The sequence below is a fragment of the Cyrtonyx montezumae genome, unplaced genomic scaffold (genome assembly GCF_038088225.1).
Source record: "Cyrtonyx montezumae isolate F1298 unplaced genomic scaffold, pur_monq_1.0 scaffold_0, whole genome shotgun sequence".
NCBI classification, from domain to species: domain Eukaryota; kingdom Metazoa; phylum Chordata; class Aves; order Galliformes; family Odontophoridae; genus Cyrtonyx; species Cyrtonyx montezumae.
Genome location: NW_027071824.1, coordinates 6144713 through 6170761, shown reverse-complemented (window position 1 = coordinate 6170761; position 26049 = coordinate 6144713). Strand labels below are relative to the sequence as shown.

The 26049-nt window shown below is 38.8% G+C and overlaps 1 protein-coding gene across 1 annotated transcript; it reads left to right on the top strand.

Moving 5' to 3' along the window:
- Window positions 1-1293: 1293 nt before the first annotated feature.
- Window positions 1294-24569, top strand: RRP15 (ribosomal RNA processing 15 homolog). The gene is made up of 5 exons (XM_065743924.1): window positions 1294-1374; window positions 4565-4839; window positions 6892-6989; window positions 7839-8040; window positions 23929-24569. The coding sequence occupies exons 1-5, from the start codon at window positions 1314-1316 to the stop codon at window positions 24079-24081; spliced, it is 789 nt and encodes a 262-aa protein (XP_065599996.1). The 5' UTR covers window positions 1294-1313; the 3' UTR covers window positions 24082-24569.
- Window positions 24570-26049: the final 1480 nt, after the last annotated feature.

The following is a 26049-nucleotide window of genomic DNA, read 5'->3' as shown; positions in this document are numbered from 1 at the left end:
TTTTATTTTGTTTTTTGTATATTCTTTTAAAAATTAAGCATGAAGATTTTGATCCAAAGGCCACTTGAAGCAGCAAGTCTCTGCATTTAGATCCACAATTGTGGATCAATATAAAGTGAAGAGATGAAAATTCACAGCGTTACTGCAGGGTCATGGGTATGACATATGTTGTGTGTTTAGAGAGGAAGTCCACATACCCATGTGTCTTTCTTCATTTATTCATTCTCTTTGGAATATAGTTTTCTGGGGAGTCTCAGATTCATTACTGAATCATGCATTGAACTTTGACTTATAAGCATTTACACCTTAACTTCATCCCTACTCTAAATCATGTTCTGACTCTTATTAGGGCCACAAATTAGAGTGTGGAAGCAGTAGAAGTGCATGGGGAGAAGTCCTGGTGTGCCTGCAGAGCTGTTACTATTAGTTAATCACCAAAAATTAAAAAAAAAATATTACGTTCTTAGATATGAGTCATGCACTGAAGATTCTGAAAAGAGTGAGATTTATGGTCACAAGTGTTTTTTTCTGAAACTGTTGGTGCTGGTTCATCGCTTTGCAAGAGCTTCACCAAACTGTTCAACAAATCTCTCTAGCTAACTTAGAGCTCCAGAGGAAACAACGTCAAAGGAAAGCATTAGCACTGGCACTAAAACAGAGAAACAACAGCTCTGAAAGTCCCTCGTATTTTAACGTGACTTTCACAACTCCTCCAAAGTTACACCTTTATGACAGAAAATTATTGACAAATTTCTTAGACTTATCAGGACTTAACTCTTCATGAATATCAGTTTCCCAGTGCAAATGGGAGGTAGAGTGCTAGATATTCACTGAGATTTTGATTCAAGTGCTCTAGGGGAGAAGAGTGAAGTTTCTTATTCTCATACTCCTCAGAAATTAAGTCTTTCATCCAAAAGCAATAACAAAGAAACTGAGTCTGGGAGGGTTTGTACCATGTTTAGAATAGACTCTTCAAAACGCGTGTGGGCTCCTTTTATAAAGGATCTGTGAGACTGGCAGTGAGAAAGATTCATCTCTCTTTCGAGATAATGTACAGTGCAACATAAAGATGCACGACGTAGGTTTGAGAGACTCAGCTGAGGCCTTGAAAAAAGTCTGTGTGTCTTAGGATGAGCTGTTCCTCAGCACAGACAGAGCTACCTCACTAACTCCTGTACAGCTGTGCGGAAGCCTGGAGCAAACCACAGCAACCCGCCGCCCTGGTCCGGCCCGGAACCCTCGTCGGGCGGAACGGAGGTTGTTGGAGAGGGAGTCGGACCGGAAGGCGCTCAAAAGAACGCGGCGTGGGGAATATGGCGGCCGCCGTGGCGAGCTCACGAGGGCAGGAGGCGGCGGGCGAGGAGGCGGCTAGCGGTAACGGCGTGGCTTTCCTCTCCCCCGTTCCCCTTCTTGGGTTGCTACTCTCCCTCACTCTTGCCCTGTACGAGGAGCTTGCCGGCGGGGTGCTGTAGGCCTGAGCTCCCCTCGCAGGTTTTCTTACTGCCGGCCGTGCCTGCTCACTACTCGGCTGCTGCTGGGTTCCTTCGGCTTCTCCCGCCGAGCACAGCAGGCACGCCGCTTCTAGCAGGGGCCCAGGCAAATAATTGGGCTGCTCTGTGCGTGTCTGCACCTAGACCGCTGAACGGTTGCAGATGAGGGAAGCATGGAGATGTTTAGAGCTGGGGGTGGAGAAGAGAGGGCTCCGTGGAGTCCTGAGAGTGGCCTTTCAGTGTCTGAGTGGGAGCTGTGAGAAAGGAGGGGATGGACTGGTTAGCAGGGTCTGCTGTAGTAGGACAAGGGGGAATAGTTTCAAACTGTAAGAGGGGGTATACAGATTGGATATAAGGAGGAAGTTCTTTGCCGTCAGAGCGGTAAGGTGCTGATACAGAGTGCTCAGAGGGTAGGTGGATGCCCTATCCCTGGAGATCCTGAAGGTCAGGCTGGGTGGGGCTCTGATATGTTGATCTGTTGTAGGTGTCCCTGTTCATTGCAAGGGAGGTGGACTAGATGGACTTTAAGGGTTCTTTCCAACTCAAACAGTTCTATATGTTATGTATATTCTCACCTGATAATGAGGTCTTTTTATGTGGAAATTGTGTTGGACTCTCTCTAATTTAGTACAGAGCTCCAAGTACCGGTTCTGATAGAATTAATCCAATTTGCATTACTTTGAGATATCTCTGCTTTACATAATACTGTTGACGTGTCCTCTCATGTTCAAAACTGAAAGTGCTGACTGATGTATAGCCTCCCTCATTTGTCTTTCTATAGTTGTTGAAAGTGCTGATTACCTTGCAAGATATGGGTTTTTTTTTTGTTTGTTTGTTTTTTGGTGTTATATAGCATTATTCTCTTAGCTTATTTGGAGAGGATGTTATGCGTGGGAGAAAATGGATGCACGGTGTTGCAGCTTTTTTAATATTTTATTTTTGAAGGCTTTTTTTCTTTCTTAGCTAACTGAAAGTTTTTTCTCAGTATGTGGAATTCACACTTGAAATCCGTTAGCTGTCTGACTCTTATTTCAAATTAGATGACAATATCCTGGCTAGGAAGAGGCCTAGATTTGGAAATCTGACAGGTTATTTTACTTGTAGGAACTGGGGTGTGGTTGTGCAACTACTTCTTTAAGTGCAAAAGTGTGGTCTGTTTTTTTTTCCCCTTTAAAAATTTGGAATCCTGAATATGGAGATGTACCAAAAGGGGGTGGGGGGAGGGATAAACTTTGTAGTATATTTTGGAATGCGATGAGCAAGTTTGCTACTTCCTAATTTCAATTTTATAGTAAGGGATGTTGTAAAAAATCATGCCTCTTTCCATACAGAGTAACTTCAAAGTGAACACTTCAGTCTTTTGTCATGTACGTAATGAACAAGCATCCAGTATTTCACTTCCATGTTTGTTATATAGAGATAACCAATTGCTGGTGTCCATGTGCAAACTGTTCAAACTGGTTTATAGCACTGTTTTGGTGCTACAGTATTTTATTGCTGCTTAAAAGAATGTAGAGAAAGCAAAGTAATGAGTTAGTCTTGCCACTGAGTGTATCTTTAATTGAATAGATAGGATGGATTTAAAACAGTTATCATTAACAGCTGTCTCCATTATTTTATGGAAAACAGATCTTGACAAGCGCATCCTGACTTCATTCTCATAATGATATGGTTGATAAAGGTAATTGAAGGAATGTAGTAATGCTTACAAAGTTAAAGCACTTGATCTGGTGGAACATGACTTACAGTTTTTGCAGTACTCTTGCTGAAATAGTGCAAGAGTGGTAGATGGATGAAAGGCAATGAGCTGCATGTTAGGTGGATGAGCAGCAGTCAGCTCATCTTTAAAACCTGTTTGGTTGTGGTGCTCAGAGTTGTGCTTCAGCGGTGGTTTATTAGAGTTGGGGTAGTATGATTAGGTTGCAGTTGGACTTGGTGATCTTGAAGGTCTTTTTCCAACTCTGTGATTCTATTCTGTCTCAATACCAGTGGGGACTGTCCCTTTGCAGGTGGGACTGCAGGAGAGTCAGAAACCAGCTTTGTTCTACTGATCACTTGGTGGACTTCACAGCCTTGTATGCTGTACAGTTAAATAAGTAATTTGAAACTTCTGGTTGCACAAGTATTAATGCAATGGGAGTGAACAGTCACAGTACACTACTTGCCCACGATGCTCAAATAAGCAAACGTTTTGGCACACCCCAAGCTTGCAGCTAGTTTCATTCTGGTTTATCATCCTCACTGTTAGACCAACTGATCAAGCTAATGAAAGTAGTAGAATACACTTTGTGTGTTTTTGGTTTACTGTCAAGTTGACTTTTCTTTTCTCTCTTGCAATTCCTTGATGCCAGTCTTGAGTATTTTAACTCCCATTTTCTCCTTTTGTTTTGATGGGAGGGTGGGGTAAGTGAATGTGAGTGTTTTATTTGTGCAAAGTACTTGAGTCAAAACAGAAAACCGAACAGAAAAGCTCTGTTACTTTTGAGGTACCTGACAAATCTTCTGATTCTCAGTTTCAGAGAATATTCTCACCTTTGTGTCCTTCGTGCTTAGCTAATCGTTATCCTGAAGCATGCGTCTCTTTTCATGTATGAAATGCTCCCCTACCTTCAATTTAGTCTGGCTACATGCATTTAAACACTAGGTGTCACTGTTGCAGTTCATATAGAAGTATGTATAGATATACATATATTTAGATACATGTGTATATATACAGTTAACAATTTCTTTTAACGGGAACATGTATTTTTTTCCCCAGTTCTAGTCATAAAAATACTCATTATTTTAGTAATAATTTCTAAGGCTATCTTCTCCCTTTCACTCAGTCTCTTAAATCACTGTAAGACATTGCTGAGGGGAGCAATCCCTTGTACTGTATATTTTCTACTAAATTCATAATGGTGATTTCATGTGTGCTTGAGCAGTATCCTGAGGAATTAATTGTAAAATCAGGTAGAGTATGGACCTCAACCCTAATAACATTTGTGCATGAAACAAGTTCAACTTAGAAACAATTTTCTTAGAAACAGAAATTTTGATATCTTTCTTTTTTCTGTTTTTTGTTTTATCCCTAGATTCTGAGATAAGCTCAGGACTTTCAGATGACAGCTACTCTTCTGGGGGTGAAGCCTTGGATGGAGATGATGAGGATGAAGCAGCAGTTGATGGCCATGCGGCTGAAGAGGCAGCAAACTCCAAAGCTGGTCCAGGTTCAGGCTGGGCAGATGCTATGGCAAAAGTGCTTAACAAAAAGATACCACAAAATAAGTCCATCATCTTATCCAAGAGTAAAAAACTGGAGAAGGAGAGAGAACAAGAGAAACAAGAAAGACTAGAGAAGAGGAGAAAGGTGAGGAAAAAGACTCAGTGTTTCATCGTACAGTCAGTTAGGTAGGGATGTGGGCAGGATCACCTAAGCAGGGGCTTCGAAGAGTACTGCACCCATTTATTGGTTTTGGAATCTCTCCTCCATTCTGACCCTCAGGTAGTTTCATTTTCTTGTCCCGCCAGACAGTTATGCTGTAGATCTTTTTTCTTACTATATTTTCTGGGCCATCAGACAAGCTGATCTTTGGCAGCGGGGTTGTTGCTGTCAGTAATCCTAAGGTGTTTTTGTTGAGAGCATGAAGGAAGCAGCTTAAGCTCAGGCTTCTATTTGCTATTGCTAATCAGGAATATAACTCCTTTTATTGGCATTAGAAGTGGAAATAATTCTCATAGAAGGGAAGGAAAAGAAAGAGCAGAAAACAGTCAAATTCTTTTGTGACTTCATAAATCAAAGGCCTCAATATTACAGTAATTCATAATGTGCTTTTGATTTGGTTTGCCCTTTTTTCGGTTTTTCATGGTAGATAGTTTGATGGTGTCTGTTCCCTAAATTACTTCTGAATCTGATAATGATACAAAGAAAATGAAACTGTAGTTTGTGTTGTTTCTTTGTGTGTTTATATGAAGTTTTAATTCTAGACTGTAATTGATTCACCTTCTGTCTAAAAATGCATTGACAAACAGAACTAGCAAGATGAAACATTAGAACTAAGTCAACCAGATTTCCTTCTGATAGTGTGGAACATACAGTGGTTAGGCCACAGTCTGCCCCTACAATAGTGCTTTGGTAAGGTATCTCCTCAATTCTAGCTGTTCTAAATACTCGTTCTCTCATACAATAAATGTGGAAGTACTGCAAAGCAGAGGTGAGCTGCAGGTCTCTTAAGCTGACCAGTTCACACTAGTCACTAATGACCCTTCAGATCAGTCTGCCTTTTTTTAATTTCTTGCTGGTGAGAGCTAGAACAGGGCAGTTCTTTTGATTAAAGGTTAAAACATGGTCATAAACCTGTGAATTCATAATAGTCTGCCTGGAGTTATAAAGATAAGGGCTTTGAAGTTCTGTGTAAAACAGACTTAATGAAACACCATCAGAACTAAGAACTCTGTTAGATTGTTGAATGTTGGGGTATTCTTAATTAATACCTCATGGAGGTGCTGGGGAAATATAGCATTCCTACTGCTGGAGTTGTGGCCTTTGATCAGATGATCAGTTCTGGGTTGGGAACCTCAAAAAAGATAAAATTTGGTGTTGTACATCGTGGTTATAGAGTTGTAGAAGGGAATCACAGAGTTATTGAATGGCATGGGTTTGTGGCACCTCAGAGATTAGATAATTACTGCCCCCTGTTGTGGGCAGGACTGCTGAGGAGCCTATCATACCTACTTTTGAGCACTTCCAGGGATGGGACATCCACACCTTCTCTGGGCAACTGTGCCAGGGCCTTACTCCCCTCAGATATTAGTAATTTAAACCTTCCCTCTATCAGTTTAAGTCCATTCCCCTTTGTCCTGTCACAGTTGTCCAGTGGGCATTTGGTACTCTTACGCTTGAGTTCTGCTTGTTGTAGTCTTTGCAGTGCATTGCTGTCAATCACAAAACCTGCGTCGTGATTAATTCAGTAGGGGAAGTCAAATTACTGATACTCAAAATAGGATATTATGCTTGCCTTGATGTGCCCATAGATTTATTATTTATAAGTTTCTCTGTGATGGGCTTGTGAAGTATTGGAGTTCAGAACTGCTTTTTGAATCATTTCCTTGCCTGTAGCTGTCAGCGTGAAAGCACTTGTGTTTTGCTAGACCCCATTTTGCTTGACTCATCCAGGGGCATCACTCTGGCACAACTTTGTGTTATAGAAGGGAAATGACTGAGATTTCATTGGGGCCCCATTTTTGTCAGCACAAGCGATTTGCCTCAGATCTGTCGTCCAGTGCTGGAGCTGCCCTTACCCTCAACCAAACAGCTTTGTTGATTTATCTTTTCTTTGGTCATCTTACCACATGTTGTTAGAGTATGCTGCATTATCAAATGCCCCGTGCCACTTATTTCATGTAACAATATTTATAACAGATTGATAAAAAGCGGGAGTGGGAAATGATGTGCCGAGTGAAGCCAGATGTTGTCAACGACAGAGAAAGAGAGAGAAATCTTCAGAGAATTGCTACAAGGTAAGAAGGTTGTTTTTTTTTTTAAAGCTTTTCTTAAATACATGTATGTCTTAAAGGGAGGAAAAGGCCAAAAAGAGGCCCATGCAGGTAATCTGTTTCCAATCAGATTGAACTCTTAAGAAGTGACTAGCAGGAGCCAAGTGATTTATATGCAGATCTATGTTTTACAGTATCAAGTTGAACAAAGATTTCAGAAGGTTTATGAAAGCATAAAAATTTAGACAATAATGTAACGTTTGCTTAACAGAAGTGCTTTGTTAGACTCCCTTATTTTCTTACTTTAATGCGGAACGATTGTTTCTGCTGTTCCATTTTTCCCTTCTCTGCAGAGGATTCACCAGATCCATGGCTGCTATGCACAGCTGCCTGATTTGCACTATTGTAGTGGTGCTCATCTAGTTCTGTGTGGAACACCATGTTGATCTGTATCTGCTTGTTTCCCTGCAAGATTCACTCCTGTTCTTTGTACCCCTGCTTCAGCTGCCCTTAAACTCTTATATGAGGAATTTAATAGCTGGTTGTAGAATGACTAGAATACTTCTGGACTTGAAATGTGTTTTTGTATTGATCATAGTGCAATGTATCATGCTTGCTTTGGGATCTGAAAAGCTGTGTGTGGATTTCTGCTGCTGGTTTCTAGTAATAAGTGAAAAGGATGATTGAAAATTGAAAGCCTCCTGTATTGTAGTGGATGTTACTTCACAGAATGGAGGTTCTGAGTAACCACTTTTGGGAACTAGAAGCCAGCTGACATCTGAACTGGTTAGTTTCTTTGATAGGAGGTCCATATTTATAAAGGCAGCTTGAGTTAAAAAGCTTTTTTTGTTTTGTTGTTCACCTCCTCCCTAGAGGTGTTGTGCAGCTATTTAATGCTGTCAGGACACACCAAAAGAACATTGACGAGAAGGTGAAGAAAGGTGCAAAATCTGAAAGGCAACGTGCTAAACTGCTGTCATCTGTTTCAAAGAAAGATTTCATCGATGTTCTAAGAAGCATGGATGGTGCTAAAGGAAACCCTAATTCTGCTAGAAAGGCCACAAAAAGAAAACAGGTAGGCTTGCATACAAGGTACCTTCTCAGTGTATTTGTATGTAGTCTCCTGATGTGTCTGCTCTGCAGAACAGCTGTATCCAGGTGCTTTGCTTTTTTTTTTTGTTTGTTTGTTTGATTACTTAGCCTTTTTTTTTTGCCTTTACTTAGTTCTCCTGACAGGACATCGAGCCTTGTGTACAAATAACTTGTTTTACCTATGTTTTTATTAAAAATACATATATTATTCTATTTTTATTATTTTTTTTATCTTGAGTTTTGCACATCATGGAACAAGCTGCTGGATTGTAATGAATTATGACATATGCAGTTTGGGCAATAGCAGTTACGAGCTCTTTAAAATTGTCAAGAACAATGGTGTCTGTGACTGTACTACTTGTGTGTATCCACAGATGAGTGCATTTCAAACTTGTTTGATGTGGATTAGGGAACTTCAGGGTTTTGACATAACAAGTGAGCACTACAACAGAGAGAAACTCAAATATGTTAAAACAATTGTAGGCTTTTTCTCTCTCAGTTTCTTTGTGTGTTAGACTGGTGGAGTTTTATTGCTGATAAAATGTTTTGGAAAGAAGTATTTTAACACACCTTTTTCCCAACGTAGGTGAGGTAGACAGTTTATTTGGACTTGTTTAAGTTTTTATCAGTCCAATCAATTCAGTAAGTAGCTCAGGGTTAAAAAGAAGTTGTTCAGACACACAGTTTCTTGTGTTTCAGAAGCTGTGTGTTTTTGACACTCCATTTGTGTTCAGGTTTGAACTTTGTGCTTGATAGTGGGTGGAATACTTCTGTTGGTGTTGACTCACAGCAGTTAACTAAGTGGCTTTTTGGTGCCAGAAAAAAATACTTTAATCAGCTGGGAGACAACATTTTGTCATATGCTTTTTGTTTGTATGTGCTTGGGGAGCTTGCTGAAATGCTGCCTGACATGAAGAACTCATAGAATTTTCATGCAAATGTAACATTAAAATATTTTTTTTTAAATTCCTTGGATAATGAGAGCAGTTTAGCTTCGTGCTGACACTTTATTTCTCCTTAAATAATTCCAGCTTGCTTGTTTGGATGGAGGGCACATGTGTGGTTTCTTGTTTGTCTTTATTTGTTTTGTGTTTTGTTTTATTCCCTTGAATAGCAGAACATTGCTAATACCATTGCCTACTACTATTGCTGATGTTAAAGGCTGGTCAAGATTGTTATTAACTCAACAGTCACGAGAAATATCTATCAGCTGCAGAAACATGGCAGACTGACAATGAATCAACAGCTGAGTAAAAACCGGGGTTCTTTTTTTTCTTTGTCAGAAGGACAGTTTTCTAATTACTGGTTCAGAAAACAGGTTGCAAATGTTTCTTTACCACAGGAGAAGTGTCTTATTGGCAGCACTGCTAACAGTGAATTTTCATTCAAGTGCTGTAGAGAACACTTTAGGTACTGACTAGTAAAAAGTCATTTTTGAGCATTGGTTGCTGCTGCTTTCACGTTGCTTGTGTACGAGAAATTCAGACTTAGGAGTCTTTCATCATGAATTTGAGGCTATTTTGTGGGTTTGTTTGTTTTTTGTTGTTGCTGTTTTGTTTTTTTTTATATTAATGTTTACTTGGATAGAGCCACTCTCTTCCTTCCCTGTCCCGTTGTATTTGTGTCAGTGCCTCTCCATTCAGTGCTGAACCAAACTTTTTGATGACAGCTTGAAGAGGAGTTTTATTAATCTGCCATTATTACTTATGGGAATGTATTTTACCAATTTAGTACGCTCCCGTCTTCTTAGTAGTTAATTCCTGAGATTGAAGTCAAGTTTTGATCTTCAGTCTTATCATCAGATTTATACAGACATCCTGCCACTGGGCAGTACTGCTGGCTTCCACAGTTGTACATTTTGCTTCTTGGTCTTTTGAGTATGTTTCAGAGAGTGTAAGAAGAGTAGAGATGAGGCTTTGAGATGGTGATTTTCTTACAACAGAATCCTGGTAAATTTTCAGAGCCATCTGAAGGCTTTTGTTAGGTTTGTTAAGGCTGGTTTTCAAGTTGTTTGTTTTCTCCTCTTGTAACAGCCTGCGTTCTTTTAGCAATTGAGAGTATAGTATGTATTTCATTCTATTTTTTTTGTTTGTTTTAAAGAGAGAGGAAGATATTTATTTTAACATAAATGATGGAAGAGATGCCAATCCCAAACTCTAGGCTTTGTGCCATCAATTAAAATATAGTCCAGAACAATAAAAACACTACCACACCCACATAAAACAAGCAGCCAGCAAGAAAAATAGCAGAATAAAGTTTTCCCAATGAAAGCAGTACTTTCTTCGCCCACTCCTTATGCTATGAAAGGAGGCTTTACTATATTTGCGAGGATGGGCAAATATTAGGTTTTTTTACTCTACAGTGGTTTTTGAATGAAAGATTTGCTGCCATCTTTTTGAGGGTTTGGCTTCTCCTAAGTGTTAGGAATTGTTGAAGATGTCCCTTAAAGAGTGCTGTTGTGGTTGAGTATTTAGTCAAGTATAGGTAGGTATGCATGAGAAAAATAAATCAAATGCTCTGTAAAGACTATCTGTAGTGGTGGGATTTTGGTGTGGCACAAACCTTTTTAAAAGTGCATTCTTTTTCCACCCATGTCATGCTTTCATGGGAAGAACAGGTAACCTGTACCCCTGCCAATGCTTGTTGCTTATAGTCTCATACTTCTAGCCATTGGCACAAACAGCTTGTGGTGTACCCACCTAATGCAGCTGTGAGAGACGAACTGTCAGGCTGAGATTTTTTTTTTCTGTGCCATTTGAAACTAATCCATTTTCAGGTTTTCTGTGCCCAGATGGGAGTAATTACTCTTCTGAGCTGGAGCCAAAAACTTTGCCTTTCATATCACTAACTGTTTATCGAGGTATTTCTTAATCCTTGCTGAGACAGCTGACTTGTGTAATGTTTTTCCCTTATTTTTTTTCTTCCAAGATACTGTACACGATGCTTGTCTCTGAGTAAGATCATGTAATTTCCTTCTTCCACCATCATCTTATCTGAAAGCTTTGTAATGAGGAATAAGAATGTAATAATGGGGGGGAAAAAATCTCAATGCTTTGGGGGCTTTTTTTAGTGGGTTTATAAAGTTTTGAGTGGTGGCTTTCTTGTTTTTTAATGTTTTTTTTTTTTTTTTTGGAAGCATTTCTTGGGAGATGCAATGGCTATCAAATCTTGTTCAACAAAATCCTTACATAGCACATGTATTTATTGGTTAGATCTTGGCTATTTCCCACCTATAAGATATTTTAAGACTGTTTTGTTTTTCTTCTCCGGGATGCAAGTCGTCACGTGGAGCTTTCATTTGTCAAGTTAATTGAAGAAAGATATAACTGTGCTTTCCAGCTTAAAATTTAATATGTTTAAAACATGCAAGTGACTGCCTTCTTTTTCTTGCTAAGTAGTGGCAGTTGGCATCTCATTCTGCATTTTTTCCACTGTTTTCATATAACAGATTTGGGGAGGGGATTAATACTTCCATTATTTTTTTTTTTCTATATGCTTCTTCTGTGGGGAAAGTCAGAACAATTTCTTTAACCAGCTGTAGGAAGTAATTTGTTCCTGAAACGTGAGGATGGAGGCATACACTTCTCCTATGAATTAGCTAAGATGCATCAGCAGCTCTCAAGTTTAAAAGGAAGTGTTAATCTTAAGTGATAATGACATTTCAAAGTCGCACAGGTTTATTGCTACAAATCTTGTGTCCTGGCTTTACAGAACTAATTGAAGGAGTAACTAATGCATGCATGTGTGCCAACAGTTTGATGGGACAGCCAAGTATTAATGCATTTCAGTTGTGACTAATGTAGAGGTTGTTCTTCTAATTTTAACAAATGTTTTCCCATTGCATCCACAGAAACTTCAACTCGAATTCACTGTTAAGTCATGCATTTGCATCTCTCTCACGTGTGTGTACATTCTTGAAGGTCAGCTCCTGTATATTTGGAGTTTGGTTTTAGTACAAATAGTTGCCAATGACCTGACTTCATCCTGTATTCTAGTTTATATCCTTCGGATAACTGTAGTGCAGCGCAGCCTGCCACCCAGTGTGCCATTCTCCATCTTCCTTTTGTTCCTAAAATGAAAGGTGGCTGTACTATAAATAGAAACTATTTGATGATGACAACTTTCATTTAAATCTGTTTGCAGAGAGATGGACTGACTTTTGGGTCATCAGTGGTGTTGAGTGTTTAAGATGTACAAACTGTTTTCTATCTGATGACATATGCCCATGACTTTCAGCATGGGAATGTAGGTGTTTTCTAGAATTATGTCTACTTGATCGATAGATATCAAGAACTTGACATTGTGAGTTTACTTCCAGGTAAGAGGGAATAAAAAAACTGTGTGGTTCTGATCTCAGGTTCACCCTTTTTCTAGTGTCCTCAAATTTCCACTTCTATTTTCTGCTGCAGGGTCTGTTTTTTTCTTAAATAGTAGGTAGAAAGGGGAAAGGGCTGTGATTTTTGCACTGTTTCCACTTCTCTTTTGTTCTTTTTTTTTTTTTTAGTCCTCTTCATATTTTGTGGTTCAAACAGGTGCTTTCCCTCTGAATTTTAGGGCCAAGCATGCAGTCTTGTGCTCTGGCTCCTAATGCTACAGCAGTCATAACAACTGTTTGCATAAAAGAACCTGTTTTCTCTGTCATCATTGTTCATGCATGGTCCAGTTTAATGCAGGCTTCTAAGATGCATCTAGTGTGTGATCAGTGAGAACAGATATTTTAAGAGAATTTGGCTACTGACTTATCAGCTGAGACAATGACTTCCCTCTGGGGAGTCTGGACCCCCAGATATTTATAAAACTTGGCCAGATTTGGGAATATGGTAATGGAGATAGCAAAAGATGTATTCACAACTCCAAAATAGTAATCTAATGTTTTTTTTCAAGTTCAAAAAGAATGCATGACAAGACTTTAATGAGTGCCTGTAGGAAATACTTCTTTCCTCTTTAGGGCTGTAGACAAAATGTTCTAAGTTCCTCTTTCCTTGAAACTGGTTGAAGTAATTTTAGCTGAAACATTGCAAAAACTTCAGCCTGAGGCAGGTGACTGCAATGGAAAATTTCAGCCTAATGTAGTTGAAATTTGGCAAGTTTAAGTGAATATAAACAGAGACTAACAATTGAAATGTCAGGCAATATTGAAACAGCTCCATCTGTAATATTCGAGTAACGTGCCTATTTCATTATTAATGCACTGGGGGGCTGTGGTATTGTTCTGTTTTCTTGGACAATGTTGCCAAGCTGGTTTTCAGTAAAACTATGTCTAAAATAACCACAAACTTGTGGTATACATCATCTTTTGATCTTTTTGTAAGTATACAAAGCACAGACATCCAAAATGTCAAATTCTATTAGAATTGTTGTACTGAAGTGTAAAATGATGATCTGCAGAATTACGTTAAAAGGAAATTTGTCTTCAGCTTAATCTGTTTGGTTTTTTTTTTTACTCAAGTTGTAGAAGTGTACTGTGTGACAATGAGAGCTGGGGAAAATCTTTCCATTATTTCTTTTAATTATGCTTTTTTTTTCCTGCAGCAGTGACAGAATGCTCTTTTCTGAATGTTTCAGGTCCTTATTCTATTGGGAACATAAATTATTTCCAAATTTCAGTTCATTCAGGCTTTTCTGTAGAAAATGCCTCAACTGTCAAACAGCTGCATCCCTAATTGCTGCTGACCACTGACTGCATCCCACCAAACTGATATTTAATGACTTCTGATTACTGCTTCTAAATGAATCAGCTTAAAATTTTCAACCAACACAGTCCCTGAGAATATCTCAAGAGGTTAGGACTGTGGACACAGCTTTGTCTTAATGAGAAGACATATTTTTTGTTTTTGTTTTTAAAAAGGCATTCCACTTTTACCTGGTAAATTGAGTTGGAACCCTTAGTAAAAGCTGCTGTCCTCTTCCTGTGTTTTTCATAACTCTCTTATAGACAGAGTGATGAAATAAGAGAAAACATAGCTAAACATTTCACAGAGTTTATAGAAGAGGGTTTCTGAAAGTAGGAAAGATTGGGTGGCAGTGTTCACTCTCATTTTTTAACTTCTGAAAAGCAGCCTGGGAATATCCAGGTGTATAATCTGTTTCTTAATGAGTTTGCACGCAAAGATGTGAGGGAAATAGCGGTGCTATGGGAATTGCTAAGTCACAGCCTGAACCAATGATGGAGCACCTGGTGAAGGGACACAGCCAGACCTGGGAGCACAGGTGAAAGCAATTCACCTGTGTGACTGGAACGGGTGGAGCCTGGTTCCACTCTTCCCTAAGCCTCATTTAAGGGGTGCCTGCAACAGCTATCTGGAGATTCTTCCTTTTGGAGTATTTGGTGAATGTTGATTCTTGGGATAGGTAAGCAAATCTTTCTTATTGTAACTGTGACCCTTTTTGGGGGTAATTCAAACTTGGTATTGATTTTCTTTACAGTTGCAAAATCTTAGAATTATAGAATGGTTTGGGTTGGAAGAGACCTATAAGTTTGTATAGTTTCAACCCCCTCTCTATAGGTAGGGACACGTCCCACTAAATCAGGTTGTTTGCAGCCTCTTCCAGCCTGGGTTTGAATGCCTCCAGGGAGGGGGCATCCAGAGCCTCTCTGGGAAAGCTGTTTGCTGAGTGCTATTTAAGTTAAAGTATGGACTATGAGAGCAGGAGCATTTAGCCAGGCAAGGTGCTTAGTAGTCATAAAAACTTCAGTATTTCATATTTAGTAATGAAAATATGCAAGAGGCAGTTCATTGTTTATTTTCTCCTTTTATGTTTTGCCTAGCTGTATTTGTTTCAGGACTCAAATGTAAGTGGAAATCCTGAGTCAGAAAAAGAAGGCTATTAGCCCACTTCTTCCTAATCAGCTGATATGATTTCTTAAGTGCTGGAAGTAAGAGACTGGGTTATTTTTACAGTCTTCATTTGAAACAACCTTCTGGGCTTGTTTTGCTATGTCTCTTGTTGAGTCTTAATGGAAAACTGGATTATTTCAGCATCGTTTACCTGAATGCAATACAGATCTTTCTTATAATTCAGAAATCTGCAAACTGATAATTCATTTTAAAAATTGGATGAAAATACCCTGGACAGTCAATATGCTGTGTGCTTCCTTACTGTGTTGGCAGGCAAGCTTCTATTAATAGCATGCAGAAAGTCTTAGGCAACTGTCTCAGCTTGAAATCTAAGTGTCTTTCATAAAGGGGTGACAACTGAAAAAATCTGTTCTGAATTGAAACTGTTTGCTCTGAAGTAAGCTATTAAAAGGCATTATTACTGGACTTCTGAAGGATGGTGTATAAAAGGACTTCATCTTGAACCGTTGCTCCTAGGTACCTCTGCTGTAATTGTGTGTTTTCCAGATATGCTGCAAGGGCTCAGAAACTGCACCTTGTTACAAGGATGTTGTGGATCTGGGTTATGTTTCGAGGGAAAGCTGATCCTTAAACTCCCCCATGTCTTCATTACTGCACTAAGTATGTATTTAGAAATGTGGGCCCGGTCTCTTTATCTTTTCTGAATTGCTTTTTTGTTTCCCAGGCTGAAATGCTAAGTATTTGGAAAAGTTCTTTCTTTTATTATTAATCACATCCAAACAGGAATATACTTGGTTCGTTATTTTACTTTCAGTAATATCGCTAGGAACTGGTAAGGAGGAGTGCATTTAAGTTTATTCTTGGTAATTAACCAGTAACGGCTGATGGTCTGTTACATAATGGACAGTATTTAGTAGATTGTAGTTAACTGAGGTTCAGTGCTACCTAGGACTAAGAGCTTTTCTTTCTAATGGACAATGTGGTCTTATCCAAGTCAAAATGAAGATTCTCAGTGAAGTGGTGCAGCTACCTTATCCTTACTGTCTTATGAACAAAGAGATTACAACTAAAGTAATTTGAGTACCATAGCTAGCAATATAAATTCTTGTCTGATAAGCACTGAAAGTAAAGCTGTTGTTTATAACATAATATGGTGCTTTGATTATGTGCTATTATACTACTCATTGGATTGCTGTCAAGGATTTATCAAGCTAAGTTCTGTGTCATCTTTGCTTTAAGGATCCTGTTGTTAAGTAGATGAAACATGAAAGGTGTATGGTGATTGCCAGATGAAGAAGGAACAGAAGTAATAGGTGAATGCTGCGATAGTAGTGGCCAGTGTGGTAGGCAGTAATTTCACTGTTGTTGGTATAAAGGCTGATAAGTAGACGTTGCAGATGCGAGTGTAAAAGCAAACGGGGAATGATGAAGTTTGCTTTTTAACAGGAGGAAAAAGAGGTAAACATGAAAATTAGCAGTGATGACATACTGGAAAGGTACACTGTCTGGAAATGTGCTTCCAGATGTTTTCTGTGACAACCTAATACAGGGACTTTATATTTCCAGCTATTTTCTCTATAATAATTTGCAATCTGCTTTGACCTAGTTTTATTTATGTCTTAGTTTCAGCTGGGATGAAATTGTTCATGTCATAGTGTCTGGTAGGATGCTGTATTTTAGTTGTAGGAGGAAAAACAATGTTTGTAATGCACCAATGTTTATAGCTGCTGCTAAACAGTGTTGCAAAGAGCCTAAGGAGCTGGGAGGGAGGAGAATTAGGACAGTTGACTTGCCTAAGGGATATTCCATACCATGTAACATCATGTGGAGGGTGTTTTGAAGGGGGTGGGAGTTCTTTCTTCCTCTGCTTGCTGGCTAGCTGGGCATTGGTTGGAGTGTGGTGAGCAATTACTTGTGCATCACTTGTTATATACATTCATGTGTATATATGTATATATGTCATAACTATTACACTCTTTCTTTTCTCTATCATAGTAAATAATTTTATCTCAACCCATGAGTTCTACTCTTGTTTTTTTGTTTGTTTCCCGATTCAGTCTCCCATCCCACTGGAAAGGGGAGGAAGTGAGCAAATGTCTGTGTGGTGCTCAGCTACCTGCCAGGTTACACCACAGCAGTCAATTTGACACCCAATGTGAGACTAACAGGGTTAAGATAACAGCTGATCCGACCAGAGCTTGGGGAGCCTAGCTATGGAGGAGAATGCTTTCCAACAGTTCTCAACCTCCTTTTCACTTTTCCTTCTTTTCCTAGAGCTCAAGAGCTACTTACAATAGCTCTTGAGAATTTTGAAAATCTGTGGGTTGTTCAATCCAGTGTGCTCCTATTGCTGTGTCATGAATGCATTTGAGGTTATGTTTAAAATAAAACAATTGTTTGAGAATCGTGGTGCCCAGAGATGTGCCCTGAAATGGGATAGTTCTGAGTGGCAGGTGGGGTGGGATGGTATGGGCAGGTGTTTGGAACTTAACCTCTGAACAACTGCAGAATCCTGTAAGACTAGTAGAATATGTGGAAAAGGTCTGCTGTCACCCTCACAATTCTAAAGAGGTACAAATCACTGCAGCATGCTGGGGCCTGGCCTGTCAAGCTCAGTTCAGTGCTATTCAGCATCCTCAAACGGAGGAAGATGCTTCTGGATCTGATGACAACACAGCAGTCCCACCACCTCCTGAGATAAACTCTGCAGCAGCTCCAGTTCCTGCAGTGCTCTGAGCATTGCAACAGACTCTGCTGTTGCTCTAACCCTTGTGATGAGTGTGCAGTTGCTCCTGCTATGGGTCCTGTGGCTACTCCACATATTGCAACAAGAAAAAGGAAAAAAAAATTCCTCCTGTGGGAGGTGTACCATGCCCAGAGGTACAGCCCTGTGGTACCTACTTTAAAAATGCTTTTTTGTGGACTTTCTGGGGAGGTATTTTTGTCTGACAGTTGGAGATGCTTGATCTTTAGGACAGGGTCATCTTGCTTTGTGTTTTACAGAATGTGAGTTAAACATAGTAGAATACATTCCTCAAGGGGAACTGTTAATATAGCTAACTTGTAATATTTTGTATCTTTGTTGTGAATCAACTCCAAGGTCTATATTTCTTTAGGCAAAGGTTATCTTCAGGTGTGGTGGCTTTCTTCTAGTATGCATAGGAGTGGTCTAAAAGGAATTAGTATGCTGAATTACTAACAATTTCTTAGCTCTTCTGTTACAATGGCTTCCTATGCAAGAGAAGGTGTTTGTAAGTTATTAGAAGTAGAACAAGATATACTTTAGCATGCCTACTTTTTTTCTTAAAACAACCCAACAACTTAAACATTTTAAAAAAGCCTATCCTTTTCTAAATACTCATTAAAATTTAAATTACTACTAAGAAGAAGTAAAGAACGTGCCCTGTTTGTTGTTTTCTTTTGCTTTGACTTTTCTTGTGTATGTAGGTGGTTGAATTTTATTTTAAACACTATAGCAGGGCGAAGTGTGCGCATTAACTGAAGTCATCAGTTAGAAGGATCTGGACCATGTAAGTTGCTTCAAGAAACTTTGAACTCTGTCTTCTGACTGAGAACAGGAGATGATTAAACTGATTTCACGAGTTATATGCAGAGTTGTGTTCCCTGGAAGGTGCATGATACCTTCAGGAACACATACGATGGCGTTTGTTTGTTTTATGTGAGTAGCTCTCAGGTGTAGTTTTTCTGTACTGTGTATTATTGCTTTAAAAATGTGAGGAGAATGCCTGTGCAGTTGAGCATACTCTTGCAGCAGCAAGTGGTAAGATTCCTTGTGCAGCAGAAGGATTTCTGAGACAGCTGCTGTCCGAACTGAAGCATTGCAAGAGCTGAAGAGCTCCAGATCTTCCTGTATGCAGAAGGACCCTATGTTACACTTGAATTCTTTGAATGTTTTTGCTTTTTCTGACAAATACTGATTTATGAGGTTTCTAATGAGCTGAGGCTGAAGAAATCTGTTTTCTCAAATGCCTGTGATTCTCTTCTGCAGTTGAGCATTTCATAATGATGCTGATCTTTTTTTTTTTTTCTGAAGTCCAGATGAATGCTTGTTTTTAGAATTTCTGTGGTGCAATTCTGACCTTTCCAAGGTTGTAACATATTTAAGCTTCTGCATGCCAGCCCATAGCATTCTTTCTCGTTCACACATCCCTGGTTGTAGTAAACCCCAAAGGAGAATATCAGGATGGGGAGATCTCTCCTGCTGATCATTAAGTTCTGGGTGGTCTTCTGGCTGTGCTCAAAAAAAGTCAGTGTTTGTTGTGTTTCCCTTGCCTTTTAATAACAATTCCAGTGCTTTAGTTGCTGAGAAGTTTGACTGGGAACCACCAGGATTCAAAACGTTGCGCAAACTCATTTTTGTATTTGTGTACTAGCATTGTAACTGTAGCTTCTAGTGAGTGCAGGAAGCTTTGTGGTCTGAATATATTTCCCATACCATGCTTGGCATTGTGTCACTTCAAATATAGCAAGGTAATTGAGTTCAGTCTCATTAAGAGAGTGTAAATGATACTTCAGTGATTCTTGTTTTAAGACAAAAATGTTTGTGTAGCATTCCTTTACTTAAGAGTAGACTTCTATTATGTAAACTGCATGCCCTAAGCTTAGGAGTGCTTTCCAAAATCCAAGTGAGTTTCTGAGATTTAAGCTCAGAAGTTTAAGTCAATGACAGGTACAGCACATAGTCTCAGTCTCCAGATCTTTGGGGATTTTTTTTGTCTTTTGGGGGGTCAGGTGCATGTAGGAAACTTTCTTATATTAAAGGTTTCACTGTATTTCAAATAAGTTAAAATTGCAAGGAGTAATGATGATTAAGCCCAAGTGTTTTTAGTCTTTTTTTTTTCCCCTGTTATATATGATTACATTTTGGGCTCTCTTTGTGTTGTTGCTTGAGATACTTAAGCTATAGTTCTATTTACTTCTAGCTGAGATAAAACCGAGGAAACATTTTCTTAGTGTGTGAACTTGAGTGTTACTGAAAATGAACTTTAGAGGTAAAGATTTTCCTGGTGTTCTTTGTCTTGCATTTTTTCCTCTTCTCAAGTGCTTTTTTCTGTGTGTGTGTGTGCGCGCACGTTCTTATATTTTAATAGAGATTTAACGTAGGTCAGTGTATGTGTGTGGGTTTTTTGAGCTAGGCTTATGTCAGCTTTCTTGGGGATAAGGAAGAGAATAGCAGCAGTCATTTGGAGAAAGATGTAGCCTGGCAGGGAGGGTGATTGTGAGCTGTATGTGAGAATGCATTTTGGCAGATACACTTTTTAACTTCTTTGCAGTGACAAAAGCCTCCCTGTATTTCATGTTCTTAAATTGAGCAAAACAGACGAACCTGAGGAGGCAGTTCAAATTAATTAGATGTGTTAGGATTGTTTTCTCAGGGCTTGAAGTCATTGCTTTAGAGATATTTATGTTAGAAATTCCTTCCCTGACAGGTACAAATAAACGTTTAATGTATGTGATGTTAAGGAGAGATGCCCCTGCAAGCTCTGGTATTTAATCTTCTTCACAGTGCATAGACATGGGAGCCCAGTGTGCTGATTGTAATTCTTATGTTTGAAAAGCCCTGAAGTTTTTGTCTTCTGAACAGTAGAGGAATTGGGACTTTAGGGGAATCTCTATGTTGCAAGAGGGTTTTTTGCTGTTGTGCAAGTGCAGATGTTGGAGTGGCACAAATGCCGTCTTTAATTTGTTTGCTCTACATTCAGGGTATACCTTTTTATACTGTCACCAATAAATATTATAGCATTTTCATCAGCCTGTGCTATGTAAAACTCTGTGTTACTCCAGAAGCATCCAGGAGACAATTCCAGCCTGGATCCTGCAAGTGATGGTTGCTTGTTCTGGGTGACAGACCTAAGCTTTGTTGTTTGTTGGTTGTTTGATTTGTTTGTGTTAGGACTTCAGTAATTTCAGTTCTTGTTCTGGTGCAGCTTTCAGAAATAACTTCTTCTAGCCAGTATTAGTTTGGGAAATATATCACCAGTGCAAAATCCTTGTTGTATCAGACTTGAGCCATCGCTGTGATAGTTTAAGTGGCACATCAAGCATGTGAGATGGCGTTTGTGGTATAATCATCTCTCCTCAGGTGGCTATTTGTCTTTGCCAGCAAATGGGAATCTGCTGTGGAGTAAACACAGCTTCAGGTTTTGGTCTCTCATTGCAGCTAATGATAGCAAATGCATCACTGTGTACTAGTGACTCTGGAGGCACGTTACTAACTGCTCCCTCTCTGACCCTCTAAAATAGGTTCCACACCTTCAGGCAAAGAACAAACCCATTCAAATCTGTGTATAAAAGGGAAAACAAAACAAAAAAACCCACAAAAACAATTGTTCACTCCCTACCTTACTGTTTCCCATAGTGTTAAGCACTTATGTTTATATAGCCTGTTCTGTTTGCCTTTGGGGATGTTCAAAGGGGACTTCAGTGTTGCGGTGGTATGTGGGGAGAGGTGGATGAACAGCTGACTGGAGTTCAAAGGCAGTTGTATAGAATGGAAGCTGATTTAGTTTTCAAGTGCCAAGAATCACTTCTGTTTTACTTAGATGGGGCTAGATTATAGTATTGAAAACCCAAGTGCATTAACATTCTTTTATAAAACAAGTTGGGAAGCAGTATTGGAGTTGAACTAATTGTTAATTGTACAAATATTCTTGCTGCATATTTTCTTTAGACCCCAGGAATTTTTTGTGATAGAATGGGTATGGATGGTTTTTACTGTGATGGAAAAATAGAAGGATAAATGAGTTAGGAATGAAGATACTAAATGTCAGGTTTTCTTCACTTGGGAGCATGCTTAAAATTGATTAAATGTTTGCTTTCAAGTATTTAATCTTCATCTTTCAGGAATGGATATGCTGCCTCTGTCCATCTTCTTAGTGTGTGTATAAACCTCTATTCAAACCTCTGTGGTTCCATGCATAGTGGGTAGTGCTGTGGAGGATCAGCATTCCCCTTTGTTCAGGTTCTGCTTTTGTTCTCTTGTTCACTTGCTGAATAGTGGATTGTGATATTTGAGCATTGGCTTGTCAAAGCTTGAGTAGCCTTTTGCTGTTGCTGCTGACAATGTCTGTTCTGAGTGTGTGGGAAATACAAATGATATCTCTGTTGGTTTCATTATTACTGCGAAAAGAAAATTGGATTTTTGTAAAGAAAATGGGGATTTTCCAGTTGAGTATTTTACGTTTTACTCTATGTTCAAATAATGATTATTTCGAAAAGATCTGGGATTTAAAAAAGAAAAAACAATTGTTTTTTTGTAATCATTCTGACCTTACTCTAATCTGGAAAGGTAAATGTGCAGAACAATACCAGAATTTTCACTAGTATGTCTTATTCCACTGAGAATATCTTAAGGTCTCCCTACAGACCTTCATTGTATGGGACCTACACTGTCTGTGACTCTTTTAATTCCAGTCAATTGATTACCCTGTATGAGATGATTTCAGACTTTACTGGGTATAGCATTTGTAGTGAATTGCTTCAACAGTGAAAGTAGGAGTCACTCTCCTGGGGAAGAAATGAATTGCTGTTTTTCCACTGCTGCTGGAGATGGGAGAGTTGTAGTTAGAAATAGCCACTAATTAAAGCAGCTTTGAAGACAAAATAAAAGAAGAAGAATAAGAAACTGCATTTTGAACAGCTTTAGTTGATGGTTGTTACTGAACTGGCCCTCACAGATTCATTTTGGAAGAGAAGATGTCAAGTCATGTAATCTTATTTTTGTGAGAGTCACCTTTCAAAGAGAGCTGCAGGGCAAGTCACGTTTTAAAATCAACTGAAAAATATATTGTCTGGCAGACTTCTCATGCTCAGGTAGCTTCTCTTGGTGTGATGTTATGTTTGCAGTAACAGATCTGCATTTTCTTCTAATTATTTCTCTTACTTTTAAGTTATATGCTATTTTCTCCCAGAAACTACATGATCTGCATCTGCAGAGGATACTGTAACAAATAACCCCTGTCTGATAGTACAGCATCAGAAGGTGGTAATTAAATGAGGGTGAATCAGTTCCCCTCATTTTGAGCAATTTCCCCAATTTGAGCAGGGGAGTGGGAAAGACAGTGGTATGAGATGCTTATATACCTTTGTTTCGAAGATGTTACAAAAGTAAATTGTTTTCAATTCCCCCTTGGTAGAATAATTTTTTGTGTGCACGTTGGACACTATGCTGTATTGTTCCTCAGAAGTATTTTGTTACTGAGGCTTAAATGTCTGAAGTCCTTCTTTGGCATATTGAGCGTTTTTCAGTGTTTTCCTTCAGTAACGTTCAAATGTCTGAATTACTTCAGCCTGTTCTTTAAGACTGTTGCCACAGGATGGGGCTGTTGCACTGCCCAAGTGTGTGCTGTCACTCAGAACTACAGCCTAGCAATGTTTTCAGTGCTAACTGAAACTAAGGCTCCTGTCATTCTTCTTTATTATTCACCGGTCTGTTTAGCATGGCCTCAGTTTATCCACTTTGAAGAAGCGCAAAATTTGGAATAAGGTGTTGTTGGCTTGCTGAGTGTAGATCAACTTTCAGTTTCTTTTAGAGGCAGCTTTGCACCATATGACAAGTCCAGGTAGTGAGGTAATAATCCACATAAAGGGGATTTGGTTCATGTAGCGTGGAATATGTTAAATATTAAATTTGTTTTTTTAAAGCCTTTATTAAATCCATATTTGTGTTTTAGAAATGTGCCAAGAAGTGTTCTAATGAAGCAGTACCTGGGGGTTAATAAATGATATCATGAATCCATTTTGATTGCCAAGAAAGATTTTAATAAAGGAAGCCATGCCCAAGGTTGACTGTTTCATCCACAGGGAATAACTTTTTTTTTTCTGTATTCATTTTATTGGTTGGTTAAAACAAATTCACTTATTTGCATCAGGTAGTTACGATTCCCCTGTCTATCTGTGTAACACTTGCACAAGGTGCTGGCCTTTGGTATATCTCCCAGTGCAAGTTTATGTCAGGCATTATTGTGGTTATGTGAAGGCTTTTCATTTTCTATTGCCCCTTTCACATTCATCTCATCATCCTCTTCCTTCTCCTCCCCTCAAACACACAGGGTGAAGTGAAGTCTGAAGAGGGACCTGAATGGAATATACTGCGTGATGACTTCATGATGGGAGCATCTATGAAAGACTGGGATAAGGAAAGTGATGGAGAGGGCAGTATTGAACAAGGAGGTGGTCTAAAACAAGAAGATGACAGTGATTGAATGAAAATTTTTTGAGATATTTTATTTGGATTAAAAAGTCAACATTCTGTGAATGTACAATACTTGGAAGCTGTCTCTTCTTAAAAAGTCTTGCACAACTTGAGTGTGTTTCTTCCTCAGTATCCAACTTTATAAATATAGCTTCATCTGCTGTACTGAAATCCTGAAATATGTTTCAAAACATGTATAATTTTCAACATATTTCCAAAACATTTTGTGCAGTCAAAATAGTGGCACTTGCCCAATGAAAGATGGATTTTGCCAAGGTCATTAAAAGTTTATACATTAGTCATGGCAATTGATGTATTAGTATGCCTGCATTTCCAAATCAGTGTTACCCTTTGAAAAGTTGTTAGCAATTCACGGTAGAAATGGCTTACAATAAACACAGAAATGCTGTCACCTTGTAAAGTTATCGGGCTCCTATAGAGACTTTATTACTTTGGCTAGGAAAGGTTTTGTTGATAATAAAGTAACCATTAATGTGATAGTTCTGGTCTTGGAGCATTAATCTGATTGAAGACGACTATGGAAACGTAATTGTAAAATGAGTTGACCCTACTCATTGGCTTTGTTTGTGTATATATATGTATACTTTTATACTTACTTTTTTGTATGTATGTTTTTCCACTGAAGTCTGAAGTTACATGTGTTAAGAGACCAGTAAGAGAGGAAAAAGACAGTCATTGCTATTGTGTTTGTTGGGGCAGGAAGGTCTTTGCTAGCAACACTATAAAATTGTATTCAGCATTGCTTCATCTGCAGTTCTGGTGTTCTGGTCTTTTTCAGTAGGGAACTGGACCTCTGAGGCATACTCTGGGTTTAGTCAACTATAATGCTAATTCCTCAGGTCTGCAGAGGGTCAAACAAAAGCCCTTTCTCTTAGATGCATACTGCAAGGATGCCGAATGTTGGCTTTGATTATGCTACCCCAGTTTCTCCTAGTAGATTGTTGGGTTGCAAAGGTGCAGAAACTAACTGCATAATACAAGTGCTATAAGCAAATATATTACAGAAGGAATAGTGTGGTGCTTAAGGAGTTTTAGGTGAGAGGCTAGGGCTGAATTCTGCTTCCTTCGTTTTGGAGTCTCTTTCTAATCCTGTGCAGGTTGTTTAACTCTGCTATCACGTTTCCTCATTTGCCATGTGAAGAGAATGCTTTGGGGCCCATTAATTGTGTGTGTGTGTGTGTGTGTGTGTATATATAGTACTATTCTGTTGTATGAAAGAAAATATAGATACAGACCTATCTTGCATGTAAGCAATTACAAAGAAATGATTAGGAGCAGCCTTACATTTTCATTCTTCAGTACTGAAATGTGTGGTAGAATAATGGATTTGGGTTTTTAATGAAAGCATTGAGGAGGGCGGGGAGATGAACTTTGTGTATGTTACAGCTTAAAAATATACATACAAAATGATACAGAGAAACCCATCCTAACAACTGGCAGTGGTTGTGTTATCCCTAGCCTATTCATCTGGTATACATTGTAGCATAATTCTTTGAGGAGAACTCAAAGCTAACAGCAGTAATGTTTGGATTTTCAAGCTGCTTTGAGTGTTAAACATATTAGATATCTGCGTAGACATTAGTTTGTGGCCTGATATTTATTATCACAAATGAAGGCATGCACCCAAAATATCAAGTGGCAAAACCACAGAAGTTTGACATATGGTTATCCCAGCTTCTGAAGGTTAGACATCTGTACAGCTGTTCAGCGAGAGCTGGCATCTCCTAGAGCAATAAGAAAATATACTACAATGAATTTGGAGTGTATAAAACAGCATAATAGTCTAATCTGACATTGTTTTCTTTCTGTAGAGTTTAGTTACTTTGTACAGAAGAACTACATCAGCACCTTTAAATCTACTGTCCCTCTCTAGATTAGTATTTGCAGTCCCTGTCTGAGATCAAGCTTTTGAAAATTAAGCTAGTCTTTCTTAGGAACTGTGATGTCCTGAGATGAC

What these genes read in the sequence shown, in the direction of transcription:
- RRP15 (XM_065743924.1), top strand. Translation starts at nt 1,314, where the DNA reads ATGGCGGCCGCCGTGGCGAGCTCACGAGGGCAGGAGGCGGCGGGCGAG. An exon ending in GACTAGAGAAGAGGAGAAAG is followed by an intron (nt 4,840 to 6,891) that starts GTGAGGAAAAAG and finishes TATTTATAACAG; the next exon opens with ATTGATAAAAAGCGGGAGTG. An exon ending in CTTCAGAGAATTGCTACAAG is followed by an intron (nt 6,990 to 7,838) that starts GTAAGAAGGTTG and finishes CCTCCTCCCTAG; the next exon opens with AGGTGTTGTGCAGCTATTTA.